This window comes from Rhamphochromis sp. 'chilingali' (genome assembly GCF_963969265.1).
Source record: "Rhamphochromis sp. 'chilingali' genome assembly, chromosome: 5".
NCBI lineage: Eukaryota > Metazoa > Chordata > Actinopteri > Cichliformes > Cichlidae > Rhamphochromis > Rhamphochromis sp. 'chilingali'.
Window position 1 is genome coordinate 44,595,577 of NC_137932.1, and position 14,344 is coordinate 44,609,920.

Sequence of the window (14,344 nt, forward strand, 5' to 3'; positions counted from 1 at the left end):
ATGTTTACTTTATAATAAACTTGTTAGTTATCTTAGCTAAATTTTATTTTCACAAATGCAAATACAGTAACCAAAAGGCTAGTTTTAAACATTACTATAATGATGTTTTATGTTACATAAAATTGATTCATGGATCACTTAACAAAAAGGCTATGAAAACTATTACTATTTGTAGTAATTACAAATTATTTGAATGTTTGTAATTCTTTGTATTACACCCCCTGGCATATGTTAATTTTGTTCTGGTTGTATACATGTTCTGTATACTGTTTCTCAATAAAGTTTAAAAAAAAAAGATCGGGTAGCGACAGGGGTGCTCCGCTGGGAGGGGCGGAGCTGCGAGACTGGGTCAGTGTGCACACACAGAGAGCACTTCAGAGTACTGCGTCTGGTACTGCAGCAGGTAAGTGGGTGCCGGTTCAGTTGTGTTTATGTGTACTGAGTACATGGTAGCGCTCCAGAAAGCTACAAACTTAACTTCTTTACACCGAACCAAACTCCGTCTAAAAATGTGCTGATTTTTAGTGTCGCATGCTTTTCCGGAGGCTCGCGAGGTAAAAGTTTGGTGTTTCCGGATGAAAGCGAATCTGTTTTTAATTCGGCATTAGTGTTTGCTCCAAACTTCACGGGACTCCGTGAGAATCTGAATTTTGGCTTGCCAGGGCTCAGCTCCTCACTGTAACACGGTCGTTCACCTCAATGAAGACGTGCACGAGCCGTGCGGGGCAGGGGCGGATCTAGAGAAATTTTCTTAGGGTGGCATGAGGGTGGCAAAGAAATCAAATGGGGTGGCAAAATCAAAGCCTTTTTTTTTTTCAAACACATATGCAGGTGGTTACATATGGTTAGTTTTGATTATATGTACTGTATAGCCTGTATAATAAATAAGTATGTAGCCCAATAAGTATAAAATCCTGAAAGCTACACAACATGAGGCGGTCTATTTACAAACACAGGTCTAACTTGAGTTTCACTGTTTTTTGTTAGAAAACAGTCACATTGTTACAGCTTAAATTACACAAAATGTCAGAAATCTGCACCGTCATGAACAAACATGTAAACCTAATTTTTCATGATTTGTTGGATTAACTCACTGAGGTCTGAAATACAACCGGCGATTTTGACTCCTTTTGAGTTTACGTTTGTATTTTTTTCCCCTTGCCTTGTTTGGTATCTTTTCAGCTCAACTGAATTTAGTTGTTTTTTTCACTGACATACTGCATTAGTATTACTGATCTGAAATCACACAAAGAACTTAAGATCCTAGTAGTATTTTTTTTACTGTAAAAAAAACCCACAGACATGTTGAGTAAATTTTTATAACTTGAAATGCAAATATAAATTGTACATTTTGTAAACATAAACAACCATGTATCTAAAAATGCAGCCAATACACCTGCCGTTTTTTTCATTTTGTATAACCATTTAAAAATCTTACTAAAACTAAAATGAGAGAACAATCAGGTGTTGCAATAAGATGCCCCACAAATGATGTGTGTCAGTAAAAACAGGAGAACAGCACAGGGAGAAACCTGCAGGCCTGACAACAGCAGGTGTATCACTCCGCTGGTTTTCTACTTAGTCAGAATCAGAATCAGAAAGGGTTTTATTGCCAAATGTTGAGCAGGTTTACAACATTAGGAAATTGCTGCGGTGCTTCAGTGCAAACATACTGTCATAAAAATATAAAAATAAGAATAAGAATTAAAAGTGCTAAGTGGATAGATATATACATGATATATACATGAGTGCAGGTGGTGATCAGTGCCAAACATGGAATGATGCAGTGAACACAGCGTAGGGTCATGTGTTAGTGGTGGGAACAGTCATACGGTTATTGTTCATGTGTCCGACAGCAGAGGGGAAGAAACTGTTCTTATGGCGAGAGGTTCTGGTGCGAATGGACCGGAGCCTCCTGCCTGAGGGGAGCAGGTCAAACAGACTGTGTCCAGGGTGAGAAGGGTCAGCTGAGATCCGAGCTGCACGCCGCAGTGTCCTGGAGGTGTACAGGTCCTGCAGAGATGGGAGTCTGCAGCCAATCACCTTCTCAGCAGAGCGCACAACACGCTGCAGTCTCTGTTTGTCCCTGATAGTGGCTCCAGCGTACCACACGGTGATGGAGGAGGTGAGGATGGACTCGATGATTGCAGTGTAGAATTGCATCATCGTCCGTGTTGGCAGGTTGAATTTCTTCAGCTGCCTCAGGAAGTACATCCTCTGCTGGGCTTTCTTAATGACGGAAGTGATGGTGGGCTCCCACTTCAGGTCCTGGGTGATGGTGGTACCCAGGAAGCGGAACGAGTCCACAGAGGTGATGGGGGTGTCAGTCAGGATGATGGGGGGGAGTGGAGCTGTGTGCTTCCTGAAGTCCACAATAATCTCCACTGTCTTCTGGGCATTCAGCACCAGGTTGTTGTGGCTGCACCAGGACACCAGACGTTCAACCTCCCTCCTGTAGGCAGACTCATCCCCGTCCGAGATGAGTCCGATAACGGTGGTGTCATCTGCAAACTTGATTAGCTTGACAGACTGGTGGGTGGAGGTGCAGCAGTTGGTGTACAGGGAGAAGAGCAGAGGAGAAAGAACACAGCCCTGAGGGGAGCCGGTGCTGATGGTCCGGGAGTCCGAGACATTCTTTCCCAGCCTCACGTGCTGCTTCCTGTCCGTCAGGAAGTCAGTGATCCACCGGCAGATGGGATCAGGCACATTCATCTGGGAAAGCTTGCCTCGGAGATGGTCTGGAAGGATGGTGTTGAAGGCAGAGCTGAAGTCCACAAACAGGATCCTGGCGTAGGTTCCTGGGGAGTCCAGATGCTGCAGGATGAAGTGTAGGGCCATGTTGATGGCGTCATCTACAGACCTGTTGGCTCTGTATGCAAACTGCAGGGGGTCCAGGAGGGGGGCCGTGAGGGTCTTGAGATGGGAGAGAGCTAGGCGCTCAAATGACTTCATGACCACAGATGTCAGAGCCACGGGTCTGTAGTCATTTAGTCCAGTGATCCTAGGTTTCTTGGGGACAGGGATTATGGTGGAGGACTTGAAGCAGGCAGGCACATGGCGTGCCTGCAGTGAGGAGTTGAAAATGCCAGAAAACACTGGGGCCAGCTCGTTTGCACAGTGTCTGAGGGTGGCAGGAGACACACCATCTGGGCCGGGAGCTTTTCGAGCATTCAGACTCTTAAACTGCTTCCTCACATCTGCTTCATGAATATGAAGAGTTGTGGTGGGAGGAGGTGGTGTGAAATCCTCTTTTGTGTGGGGTGAGGAGGGGGGTGTTGTAGGTGAACAGTTTGAAGGTGGTGATGGCTCTATGGAGGGGGAAGAGGTGGGGGAATGAGTGTCCAAAGTGCCTCTATTGTTGGGGCCGTTGGAGGTGTGAAGGCTGCCTGATGGCTCGTCAAAACGGCAGTAAAAGTCGTTGAGGGTGTTGGCCAAGAGCAAGTCGTCAGTGGAGTGGGGGGTTTTAGGCTTGTAGTTGGTGATATTCCTAAAACCTTTCCACACAGAGGCCGAGTCATTCTCTGAGATCTGCTGCTGCATCTTCTCAGAGTGCTGATGTTTAGCAATGTCCACTTCTTTAGTGAACCTGTACTTGGCCTCTCTGTAGCAGTCCCTGTCTCCGCTTCTGAACGCCTTTCTCTTTTCCAGCCACAGCTTTTTGAGTTTAGGAGTAAACCAGGGTTTGTCATTGTTATAACTCACCCTGGTGCGTGATGGCACAATGCTGTCCTCACAGAAGTGGATATAGGAGGTGACAGTGTCCGTAAACTCGTCCAAGCTGTTAGAAGCAGCCTTCATTGTGTCCCAGTCTGTATACTCCAAACACGTGCGAAGCTCCTCCACAGCCTCGTTGCTCCACAGTTTTTTGGTCCTCACGACAGGTTTGGAGAGCTTCAGCCTCTGTCTGTACGCGGGGATTAGGTGGATCATGACGTGGTCAGAAAGTCCGAGTGAAGCGTGGGGCACCGCACGATAGGCCCCGCTGATCGTGCTGTTACAGTGGTCTAATGTCCTCTCCTCTCTGGTCGGGCATTTAATATACTGCTTGTATTTGGGAAGCTCATGGCTCAGATTGGCTTTGTTAAAGTCCCCAAGAGCAATGATGAGAGAGTCCGGGAATGTCCGCTCCATGTGCAGTATCTGCTCCGCGAGTGCGCACTGAGCTGCCTGCGCATCCGCATCTGGCGGGATGTAAACAGCGGCCAGGATGAATGAAGCAAACTCCCGCGGAGAATAAAACGGTTTGCAGTGAATGAAAAGGTATTCCAGAGAGGAAGAGCAGTGCTGAGCAATCACTGTTTCATCTGTGCACCAGCCACTATTAATGTAGAAGCAGACACCTCCACCTTTGGTCTTACCAGAGAGAGAGGCCTGCCGGTCAGCGCGCAGCAGATGAAAGCCCTCCAGCTTGAGCGCGCTGTCCGGGATGTCCTCACAGAGCCACGTCTCCGTAAAACATAACACACAGGAGGAGGCAAAGTCTCTGTTCATGCTTCTCATCAGGGCCAGTTCGTCTGTCTTATTCCTGAGTGATCGTACATTGGAAAGGAAGATCCCAGGAAGAGCAGTTCGCAGTCCACGTCTCCTCAGACGCACGAGTGCGCCGGCTCGCTTACCTCTCTTTCGGCGTCTCACTTTCCTGATCAGAGTCTGCAGTAAATCTGCCGCGGATGCGACAAATATTGGAAGTAAATCCACAGGTGTTGTAGTCCTGTGGTTAAGAAGCTCTTCTCTGGTGTAAGAATATCCAGAGGAGTGCCCAGACACAGAAGTTATGCACAAAAACAAGACAGAAGTAACGCACTGAAGCACCAGGGCATCCATACGCGGCGCCATCTTGGATCGTGACAGTGTTTACATTGCAAATGTGCCTTTGTGACATTCATTAGTGCCCTCACTGACACACAAAACAAAACAACGACTACACAACACAATAACTAAACACTCCACACTAAACGTCACAGATCTGCCACATCTAAAAACTCTCTCTCTCGCTCTGTCTCGCTGCCGTTACCGTCACTCCTAAAACTTTTCCCTCTTCCTAAAACACCAAATCACACATGTTGACTTTTTTTAAATTGGCCGACATGGTACTTTTTCCACCGATAGGAGAGAGGTGGCTTTTCTTCCTTTCTTTACTGTTTTCGTGCTGTCCTTACAAAATGCTTAAAACACACACACACAAAAACGTGACGACAGTATTTAGAAAAAAGCGTGGCTTATATATATTATCATAACTCTGGATTTACTGGCCTGTAATTAAAATTTAAAAACTTTGAAGTCCGAATTTTCAATGTGGCTGAAACAGAGACTCAGCGGCTGCAGCTTGTTGCTGTGTCAGCTTACATCAGTCATGTGATTTGGAGGTGCAGCGTGTCCGTGGACCACAGAGGGTTAACAACACTCACCTTCCATTTCCACAGTGTAACATCCACCCACCTGTGTAAAAAGCGAAATTCCCATGGTGTTGTTCAGAATGTGCTCTGGCACAATCATAAGCATCGCTTGCTACTGAAAACAAGAAAAAAGCCGGTCCTGCTATGGGCTGAACCATTTGTTACTGGTGAGGGGGGTTTATATTCAGTTTTAGCATTTATAGTCACTGTTGACTGTAACTACGCTCAAACTGTTAATGCTATCTTATTTTAGTAAACAACACTGTCATATCCAAAACTGGGGTGGCAGGGGATCATTTTAGGGTGGCACTTGCCACCCCATGCCACCCTTCTAGATCCACCCCTGGTGCGGGGACGAGCGACGTCAAATTCACGTAGTTCACCTGTAGTTGATGAGACAGGTGAGGCCGACACGTACAAAGACACACAAGGCGGAAGCAGCGTGTTGGTCCTGCAGGACTCTGCAGTCTTTAAACTTTTTTTTATTCTGCGTGTGCGCACGCGCGTGGTTGCTGGATGGTCGAAGTTAAAGACTGTGTCCTCCCTCCACTGAACTGTGCGATCCTCACGCACGTGTCACTGCCGTGGCAGATGTTTAATGATCGGATCCAGAGCAGTCTGTGCACCTGGAGCATGATGAGGAGGACACGGAGCCATGAAACTTGAGGAGGTTCCCCTCATGTGTGGAGGCGCAGCCGTCACGGCACACTCCTGCTGGGACACCACAGAACAGATGAAAAGTGTTGAGGTCACAGTGGGCTGTCCTAGTTTGGGGCATGTCCCTGCTGTCCTCCTGCACCTTCACCTGTCTCTGTGAGCGTCTGTTGTTATGCCTGAACCTGTGAGGTTTTATGGGACATCAAAGTGACGACCAGAATGCTATCAGGCTCATCAGACTCCTGCTGATTTGTTGTGGGGTAATAAAGACAGCAGTTTTCAGTTTTATTTGTCATATGCAAGTTAGCACAGGGTCAACATTGCAATGAAATGTATTTGATGAGCAGAAGACAGTCACTCAGCAGAATGGTACAGTGGAAAAAATAGTAAAGAGCAAAATGTTAATAAAATATAGTAAAAGAAAAAAGATTAACAGTTAACAGACTAAATATATATATGTATATATAAATATATGTACACTAGTGATTGAATAAAGAAAATCTTATATAGGAATGTGAGGGGGGGGGGGCAAATGGGATATTGCACAGTGGCAGGAATGAGCAGCAGTACAGACTGAACAGTACAATAAATTTTTGCATTTAATACAGTATTGCACTTTTTTTTCTCTTAATATAAATACCAATAAAGTGGAGTGACCAGGGAACCAGCAGCTCTTTAAAGTGTCTGAGAGATGAAAGAAAGCTGACTCACTCAGTTTAATGTTTAACTCACCAGTTAGTTAATAATCAATCAACAGATCAATATAAAAAAAACTGCATGTCATGTAGGCTGCATGTTACATAAGACTGCGTGATGCAGTACTCCTTTCTGAACATGAGTAGTACTACTTTATGTAAGACCGCAGTACCTCCCAGCACAGAGCTCATGGTCGGGGTCATTGTCGGGGTAACGGCTGTCCTGTGGGCACATTTCCATTTCCACAGTGTCAATCTGGACTGTACAACTCATAAGGTCAATGTTTGTGTTTCGCCTGTTGCCCTCATGTTTATGACATCACCAGGTGTGTTAATGACATCAGAAAGTTTTTATTCTGGGATCAGGGTCTAGCCCGACTCGCCGTCAGGAGAACTTCCTGTTGTTATGAGTGGAGGTCACGAAGGTCGTGTCAGCGTCACGCTGTTGTCCAGGTGACCGTTATACTTCGCCCACGTTCCTCTGAGCAGTACAGGGAATGTCCCATCAGACCTGTTTCACCAATCAACAAGACACCTGCTCAGCTGCTCATTCATAAGGCGATTAGTTGATTCTCCTAGCAGCTGATTGGTGATTCACTAACACAGTACAGGTACATGTAGTACAGGTGAGTTCAGTACATAATTTGATTTAAAACAACTGACCTGCTGTTTCCATGGCTACAGTGTCCTGCTCTGTGATTGGCCCCAAAGATGTCGTCAGTGAAGGTGCACCCCATAGTGAAATCAAGCGCTCTGATTGGTGAAGGGCCGGTGTGGGAGGAGTCAGAGCAGACCCTGCTGTTTGTTGACATCATAGGGCAGAAAATCCACCGATGGAGTCCTGCGACCAATCGCATCCAGTCTGTGGAGACAGGTGGGCCAATCAGCATTTTCACCTGTCTGACGCTTACCTGAATGTTGACCATGTCTCACCTGTCCTTCTCCCCTCAGCTGACACAGTGGGCTTCGCGGTTCCTCGCAGGTCGGGCGGGTACGTTGCAGGTGTGGGTCGCAACATTGTGGCTGTTGATTGGCAGATGCACAAGGTGACATCACTGGTGGAGGTCGATGAAGACAAACCGAACAACCGCCTGAATGATGGGAAGGCTGATCCGAGTGGACGACTGCTAACGGGTCAGTCTGCACACCTGGTTACTGTCTTACCTGCCTGTCTCTCTGTTGCTATGGTAACAGTGGGATGTGTTTTAGGTACGATGTTAAAAGATTACCCGTCCGGGGAAAGGAAACAAGGAGCTCTGTTCTCTGTAGCCCCTGACCTCACTGTGACCAAACACCTGAGCCAGGTAACTTAACCTGCCTGTGATACTGACTAAGATAATCCTGTTGGTGTTCTTAATCAAGTGGCTGTATTAGGGCTGTTCGATATAACGATATATATCGGATGACGATATAAAGACATCTATCATTTCATATTACGCTATTGTTTGTTTCGTGGTGTCATAAAATAAACTGTTTACGGCAATATTTATTCATGGTTTTGATGGTCACTGTAGTTATTATTAATTTCTTAAAGTTCTCTCTTTCTCTTATATTTAATATAACCACACTACGGACGGACAAGCGCCTGTTTTTACGTGTTGTCGTTAGCAACAACGACGGTAAAACCATCGCGTGGCTCCGCTGTCCGCTTGTTTGTTTTCCACGTAAACCTTTCACAATAAAGCTCAAGATCCTGTTGAGACTTTTCAAAATAAACTGAATCACGTGAAAGATGCAGATAGTTTACGGATGAGAAGAAAAAAAAAGAGCCGTCAGGTGCTAAAAAATAAACCTTAGACTCAAACTTTGAAAGAAAATGGTGGCCGTTACAACTATCCATCCATCCATCCATCCATCCATCCATTCGCTTCCGCTTATCCTTTTCAGGGTCGCGGGGGGCGCTGGAGCCTATCCCAGCTGTCATAGGGCGAAAGGCGGGGTACACCCTGGACAGGTCGCCAGTCTGTCGCAGGGCCAACACACAGGGACAGACAACCATTCACACTCGCATTCACACCGCCGTTACAACTAATGTCTAAAAATGTATAGTTTCATGCATCAGTAAAAGCACTCGAATCCAGGTAAAGGACGCCCAGCTGGAAAAACTTCACACAAGTCGAGCTGCCCGAGATTCACAGAATTTACAGAAAATATTACATTTTTGTGATTTATATCGTTGTCAGGACGATAAATGTCTTATATCGGGATATGAGATTTTGGTCATATCGCACAGCCCTAGGCTGTATTAATGACATCAGCCAGGTTGGCAGCTCATTAAACAAGACAGTCAATGAGCCGTTGATACCTGACCATGTAAAATAAATGTACAGTCTCACTGTACCTGTCTGTCTCACCCGTCTGTCTCACCTGTCTGCCTCACCCGTACCTGTCTGGCTCACCTGTCTGCCTCTCAGGTGGACATCTCTAATGGGATGGACTGGTCTGAGGATCAGAAGACGTTTTTCTACATCGACAGTTTGGCTCTGACTGTCGACGCCTTTGACCACGACCCCAGCACTGGACACATTGGTACCTGTGTACTTATGCTGCACATTGTGTGTGCTTATGGTGTAGTACATCTGTATTTATAGCCGTGTTTCCTAGGTAATCGCCGTGTGGTATGCCACATTCAGGAGGGGGAAGGGATTCCCGATGGGATGACTCTTGATGCTGAAGGTCGTCTGTGGGTGGCCTGTTACGACGGAGGGCGGGTCATCAACATCGACCCTGCTACTGGTTAGTTCTGGTTCTGATGATTAGTTCTGGTTTCTGCCGATTCTGGGTGTTTCTGTAAGTGCGGTCATTTTAAAGTGGTGGTGATGATGATGATGTACCTGTCATACACTCACAGGTGTGCGGCTGAAGACGATCTCTCTGCCGGTGACGAAGACCACCTCGTGTTGTTTCGGAGGTCCAGACTACTCTGAGCTCTACGTGACCTCGGCCAGTCTTGGCCTCAACCAGTCTGAGAGCAAACAGCAGCCCCTGGCTGGAAGCACCTTCAGGGTGAGTTGGCAGCTCATGTGTTCCCTTTTAATAAACTTTTGACACTTGACTGTGAGAAGATGATGAAACACAAAGAGCTCTCAGACTGTTTACAGTAGATGGACGTACTCAACTTTTATGTCACTGACCCAAACTGGAGCTCAGACTTCTTGGGTCATGTGTAATATTGTAAGGTAAAGACCCTGCAATAATACAGAGATATCCCAACAATCAGACAACCCCCTACAAGCAAACACTTTGGCGACAGTGGGAAGGAAAAACTCCCTTTTAACAGGAAGAAACCTCCAGCAGAACCAGGCTCAGGGAGGGGCGGGGCCATCTGCTGCGACTGGTTGGGGTGAGAGAAGGAAGACAGGATAAAGACATGCTGTGGAAGAGAGACAGAGATTAATAACAAGTACGATTCAATGCAGAGAGGTCTGTTAATACATAGGGAAAGGAAAAACTCAATGCATCATGGGAATCCCCCGGCAGCCTACGTCTATTGCAGCATAACTAAGGGAGGATTCAGGGTCACCTGGTCCAGCCCTAACTATATGCTTTAGCAAAAAGGAAAGTTTGAAGCCTAATCTTGAAAGTAGAGATAGTGTCTGTCTCCTGAATCCAAACTGGAAGCTGGTTCCACAGAAGAGGGGCCTGAAAACTGAAGGCTCTGCCTCCCATTCTACTTTTAAATACTCTAGGAACAACAAGTAGGCCTGCAGAGCGAGAGCGAAGTGCTCTAATAGGGTGATATGGTACTACAAGGTCATTAAGATAAGATGGGGCCTGATTATTTAAGACCTTGTATGTGAGGAGCAGGATTTTTGAATTCAATTCTGGATTTAACAGGAAGCCAATGAAGGGAAGCCAAAAAGGGAGAAATATGCTCTCTCTTTCTAATCCCTGTCAGGACTCTTGCTGCAGCATTTTGGATTAACTCAAGGCTTTTCAGTGAGTTTTTTGGACTTCCTGATAATAATGAATTACAGTCGTCCAGCCTGGAAGTAATAAATGCATGAACTAGTTTTTCAGCGTCACTCTGAGACAGGATATTTCTAACTTTAGAGATGTTGCACAAATGGAAGAACTCAGTCTTACATATTTGTTTAATATGTGCATTGAAGGACTTGTCCTGGTCAAAAATCAGAATCAGAAAGGGTTTTATTGCCAAATGTTGAGCGGGTTTATAACATTAGGAAATTGCTGCGGTGCTTCAGTGCAAACATACTGTTATAAATTAAGCTTAAATAGACATGAAAATAAAAATGAGAATAAGAATTAAAAGTGCTAAGTAGATAGATATATACATGATATATACATGAGTGCAGGTGGTGATCAGTGCCAAACATGGAATGATGCAGTGAACACAGCGTAGGGTCATGTGTTAGTGGTGGGAACAGTTATACGGTTATTGTTCATGTGTTCAACAGCAGAGGGGAAGAAACTGTTCTTGTGGCGAGAGGTTCTGGTGCGAATGGACCGGAGCCTCCTGCCTGAGGGGAGCAGGTCAAACAGACTGTGTCCAGGGTGAGAAGGGTCAGCTGAGATCCGAGCTGCACGCCCCAGTGTCCTGGAGGTGTACAGGTCCTGCAGAGATAGGAGTCTGCAGCCAATCACCTTCTCAGCAGAGCGCACAACACGCTGCAGTCTCTGTTTGTCCCTGATAGTGGCTCCAGCGTACCACACGGTGATGGAGGAGGTGAGGATGGACTCGATGATTGCAGTGTAGAATTGCATCATCGTCCGTGTTGGCAGGTTGAATTTCTTCAGCTGCCTCAGGAAGTACATCCTCTGCTGGGCTTTCTTAATGACGGAGGTGATGGTGGGCTCCCACTTCAGGTCCTGGGTGATGGTGGTACCCAGGAAGCGGAATGAGTCCACAGAGGTGATGGGGGTGTCAGTCAGGATGATGGGGGGGAGTGGAGCTGTGTGCTTCCTGAAGTCCACAATAATCTCCACTGTCTTCTGGGCATTCAGCACCAGGTTGTTGTGGCTGCACCAGGACACCAGACGCTCAACCTCCCTCCTGTAGGCAGACTCATCCCCGTCCGAGATGAGTCCAATAACGGTGGTGTCATCTGCAAACTTGATTATCTTGACAGACTGGTGGGTGGAGGTGCAGCAGTTAGTATACAGGGAGAAGAGCAGGGGAGAAATGTCTGTGAAGGTTCTCAGTCATCCAGGTCATCGTAGTCAAAGGAGCTTGCAAAGAAAAGCGTCTGGACTTCTTTAAGTTGCTTGAAGACGTTTCACCTCTCATCCGAGAAGCTTCTTCAGTTCTAAGGTCAAATGGTGGAGAGTCCCAGATATAAACCTAGTGGGAGTGACCCCCCACAGAGGGACAAAAGGACCCCCTGATGATCCTCTAATCGCCTGAGCCAAGGTGGGAAACTGGGCGTGGGTCCCAATCAGCCAGAGTTTCGGGTGTGTTCATTGTGAAACCTGGCCCCACCTTATCATGCGAATTCCTGAGGTCAGATGGCCCAGGATGTGAGTGGGCGTTAAGGCGTCTGGGAAGGGATCTCAAAACTGGATTATAGATGGCAGAGAGTTGGTGTCGTAAACCCCGCCTCTGTTCAAAGATGGTCGCTCACAGTGGACATAGATGCTTCTTTCACTCCTCTTTCAAACCATCTGTCCTCTCTGTCCAAAGTGTGAACATTGGCATCCTCGAAAGAGTGACCTTTATCCTTAAGATGCAGATGGACTGCTGAGTCTTGTCCTGTGGAGGTGGCTCTTCTGTGTTGTGCCATGCGCTTGTGAAGTGGCTGTTTGGTCTCTCCAATGTAGAGGTCTGAGCATTCCTCGCTGCACTGTACAGCATACACCACATTGTTAAGTTTGTGTTTTGGCATTTTGTCTTTCGGGTGAACCAGTTTCTGTCTGAGTGTGTTGCTGGGTCTGAAATACACTGGGATGTCATGCTTGGAGAAAACTCTCCTGAGTTTCTCTGATACGCCGGCTACATAGGGGATGACAATGTTGTTGCGTCTGTCCTCCCTCGCTGGTGTCTGATCTTCTTTTCTGTGCCTCTTTGCTGACTTTAAGAACGCCCATTTAGGATAGCCGCACGTTTTGAGTGCTTCCTTTACATGTGTGTGTTCCTTCTTTTTCCCTTCAGGCTTAGAGGGAACATATTCTGCCCGGTGGTGTAGGGTCCTGATTACTCCAAGTTTGTGTTCCAAAGGGTGATGGGAGTCAAAGAGGAGGTACTGGTCCGTGTGTGTGGGCTTCCGGTAAACTTCGATGTTGAGTTTGCCGTTCTCTTCAATGTGCACAGCGCAGTCCAGGAAAGGCAAACAGTCGTCCTTTGTGTCTTCCCTGGTGAACTTGATGTTCTTATCCACAGCGTTAATGTGCGCAGTGAAGGATTCCACTTCTTGTGTCTTGATTTTGACCCAGGTGTCGTCCAAATATCTGTACCAGTGGCTGGGTACTCTTCCTTTGAAAGAGCCAAGAGCCATTCCTGCGGTTTAACTCATTGGTGTGTGTTATCTGGCTTCATGGACAGATAGAGCTGGGTGTCATCTGCATAGCAGTGAAAATGCATGCTACGTATACTAATAGTTGGCTCAACAGTGCTCTGACTGTTTGTCAGCCTGGCTACAGAGCTGAAGAGAAACCTGGGGTTCTTATTTTCTTCAATCAGTGACGAATAGTAAGATGTTCTGGCTTTGCAGAGGGTTAGTGGTTAGGGTTAGGGGTTATGTCTCTAGGGGCCACCGCATATATTTATATGTAAACATATAAATAAATCCACTTTTTTTTTTTACATTAGTAATTTCTTTTGTGCATAATTTTATATTGTTGTTGATAATAAATTAATTAAAATGGTAAATGGCCTGCATTTGTATAGCGCTTTTCTAGTCCCTAAGGACCCCAAAGCGCTTCACACTACATTCAGTCATTCACCCATTCACACACACATTCACACACTAATTAAAGCAACAAAACAACCTGAAGAGCTGGTTGGGAGCCGAGAGAGCCGGCTGTTTTTAGTGAGCCGAGCCGAAAGAGCCGGTTCTCCAAAAAGAGCCGGAATTCCCATCACTACTGCCCTGACTCGTGTGTGTGTGTGTGTGTGTGTGTGTGTGTGTGTGTGTGTGTGTGTGTGTGCGCGCGCGCATGCACAGGTCACAGGACTCGGGGTCAAAGGTCGACCTTCATACGCTTTCTCCGGATGAACTTCAGGAGAAGACCTGATCCATCAGTGACCTCTAACAGCCAATCACAGCACAGATCAACATGATGAACTAATCAACATGTTTACTGATTACTTGTCAATCAATCAGTGTACTGATACATGATTAACAATCATCAATAACACAGATTAATGATGCTTTGTGTTGGAAATAAAACCTGAGTGAAAGAGGGATTGTGGGTAATGTAGTGTCAAACAGAACACACTGCATCATGTTGACAAGGTGCGCTTTATTAACACACCAAGTGCAGAATCACCACCAAACACAAACACAGACACGTACAAGCATTGCTACACGGTGATCTAGAAAATGTCTGTACATGTAGAAAACGTTGTGCTGCCATTTTTTTGTCTTCTTTGAATCTAAATGATGAAGAGGAGAGAAGGGGAGGGGCTTCAGTCTGAGA

General features: G+C 46.3%; 2 protein-coding genes across 2 annotated transcripts; one reads left to right on the forward strand and one right to left on the reverse strand.

The window, feature by feature from the left end:
• The first annotated feature begins 295 nt into the window (after nt 1-295).
• rgn (regucalcin) lies at nt 296-14,338 on the forward strand. The gene is made up of 8 exons (XM_080881858.1): nt 296-403; nt 7,433-7,622; nt 7,700-7,882; nt 7,958-8,052; nt 9,163-9,277; nt 9,353-9,484; nt 9,600-9,754; nt 13,870-14,338. The coding sequence occupies exons 2-8, from the start codon at nt 7,460-7,462 to the stop codon at nt 13,918-13,920; spliced, it is 894 nt and encodes a 297-aa protein (XP_080737984.1). The 5' UTR covers nt 296-403; nt 7,433-7,459; the 3' UTR covers nt 13,921-14,338.
• On the reverse strand, nt 1,483-7,542 carry LOC308396501 (uncharacterized protein). Its single transcript, XM_080881857.1, has 2 exons — nt 7,412-7,542; nt 1,483-7,259 (listed from the first exon to the last, which is right to left on the reverse strand). The coding sequence occupies exon 2, from the start codon at nt 4,834-4,836 to the stop codon at nt 1,804-1,806; it is 3,033 nt and encodes a 1,010-aa protein (XP_080737983.1). The 5' UTR covers nt 4,837-7,259; nt 7,412-7,542; the 3' UTR covers nt 1,483-1,803.
• Nucleotides 14,339-14,344: the final 6 nt, after the last annotated feature.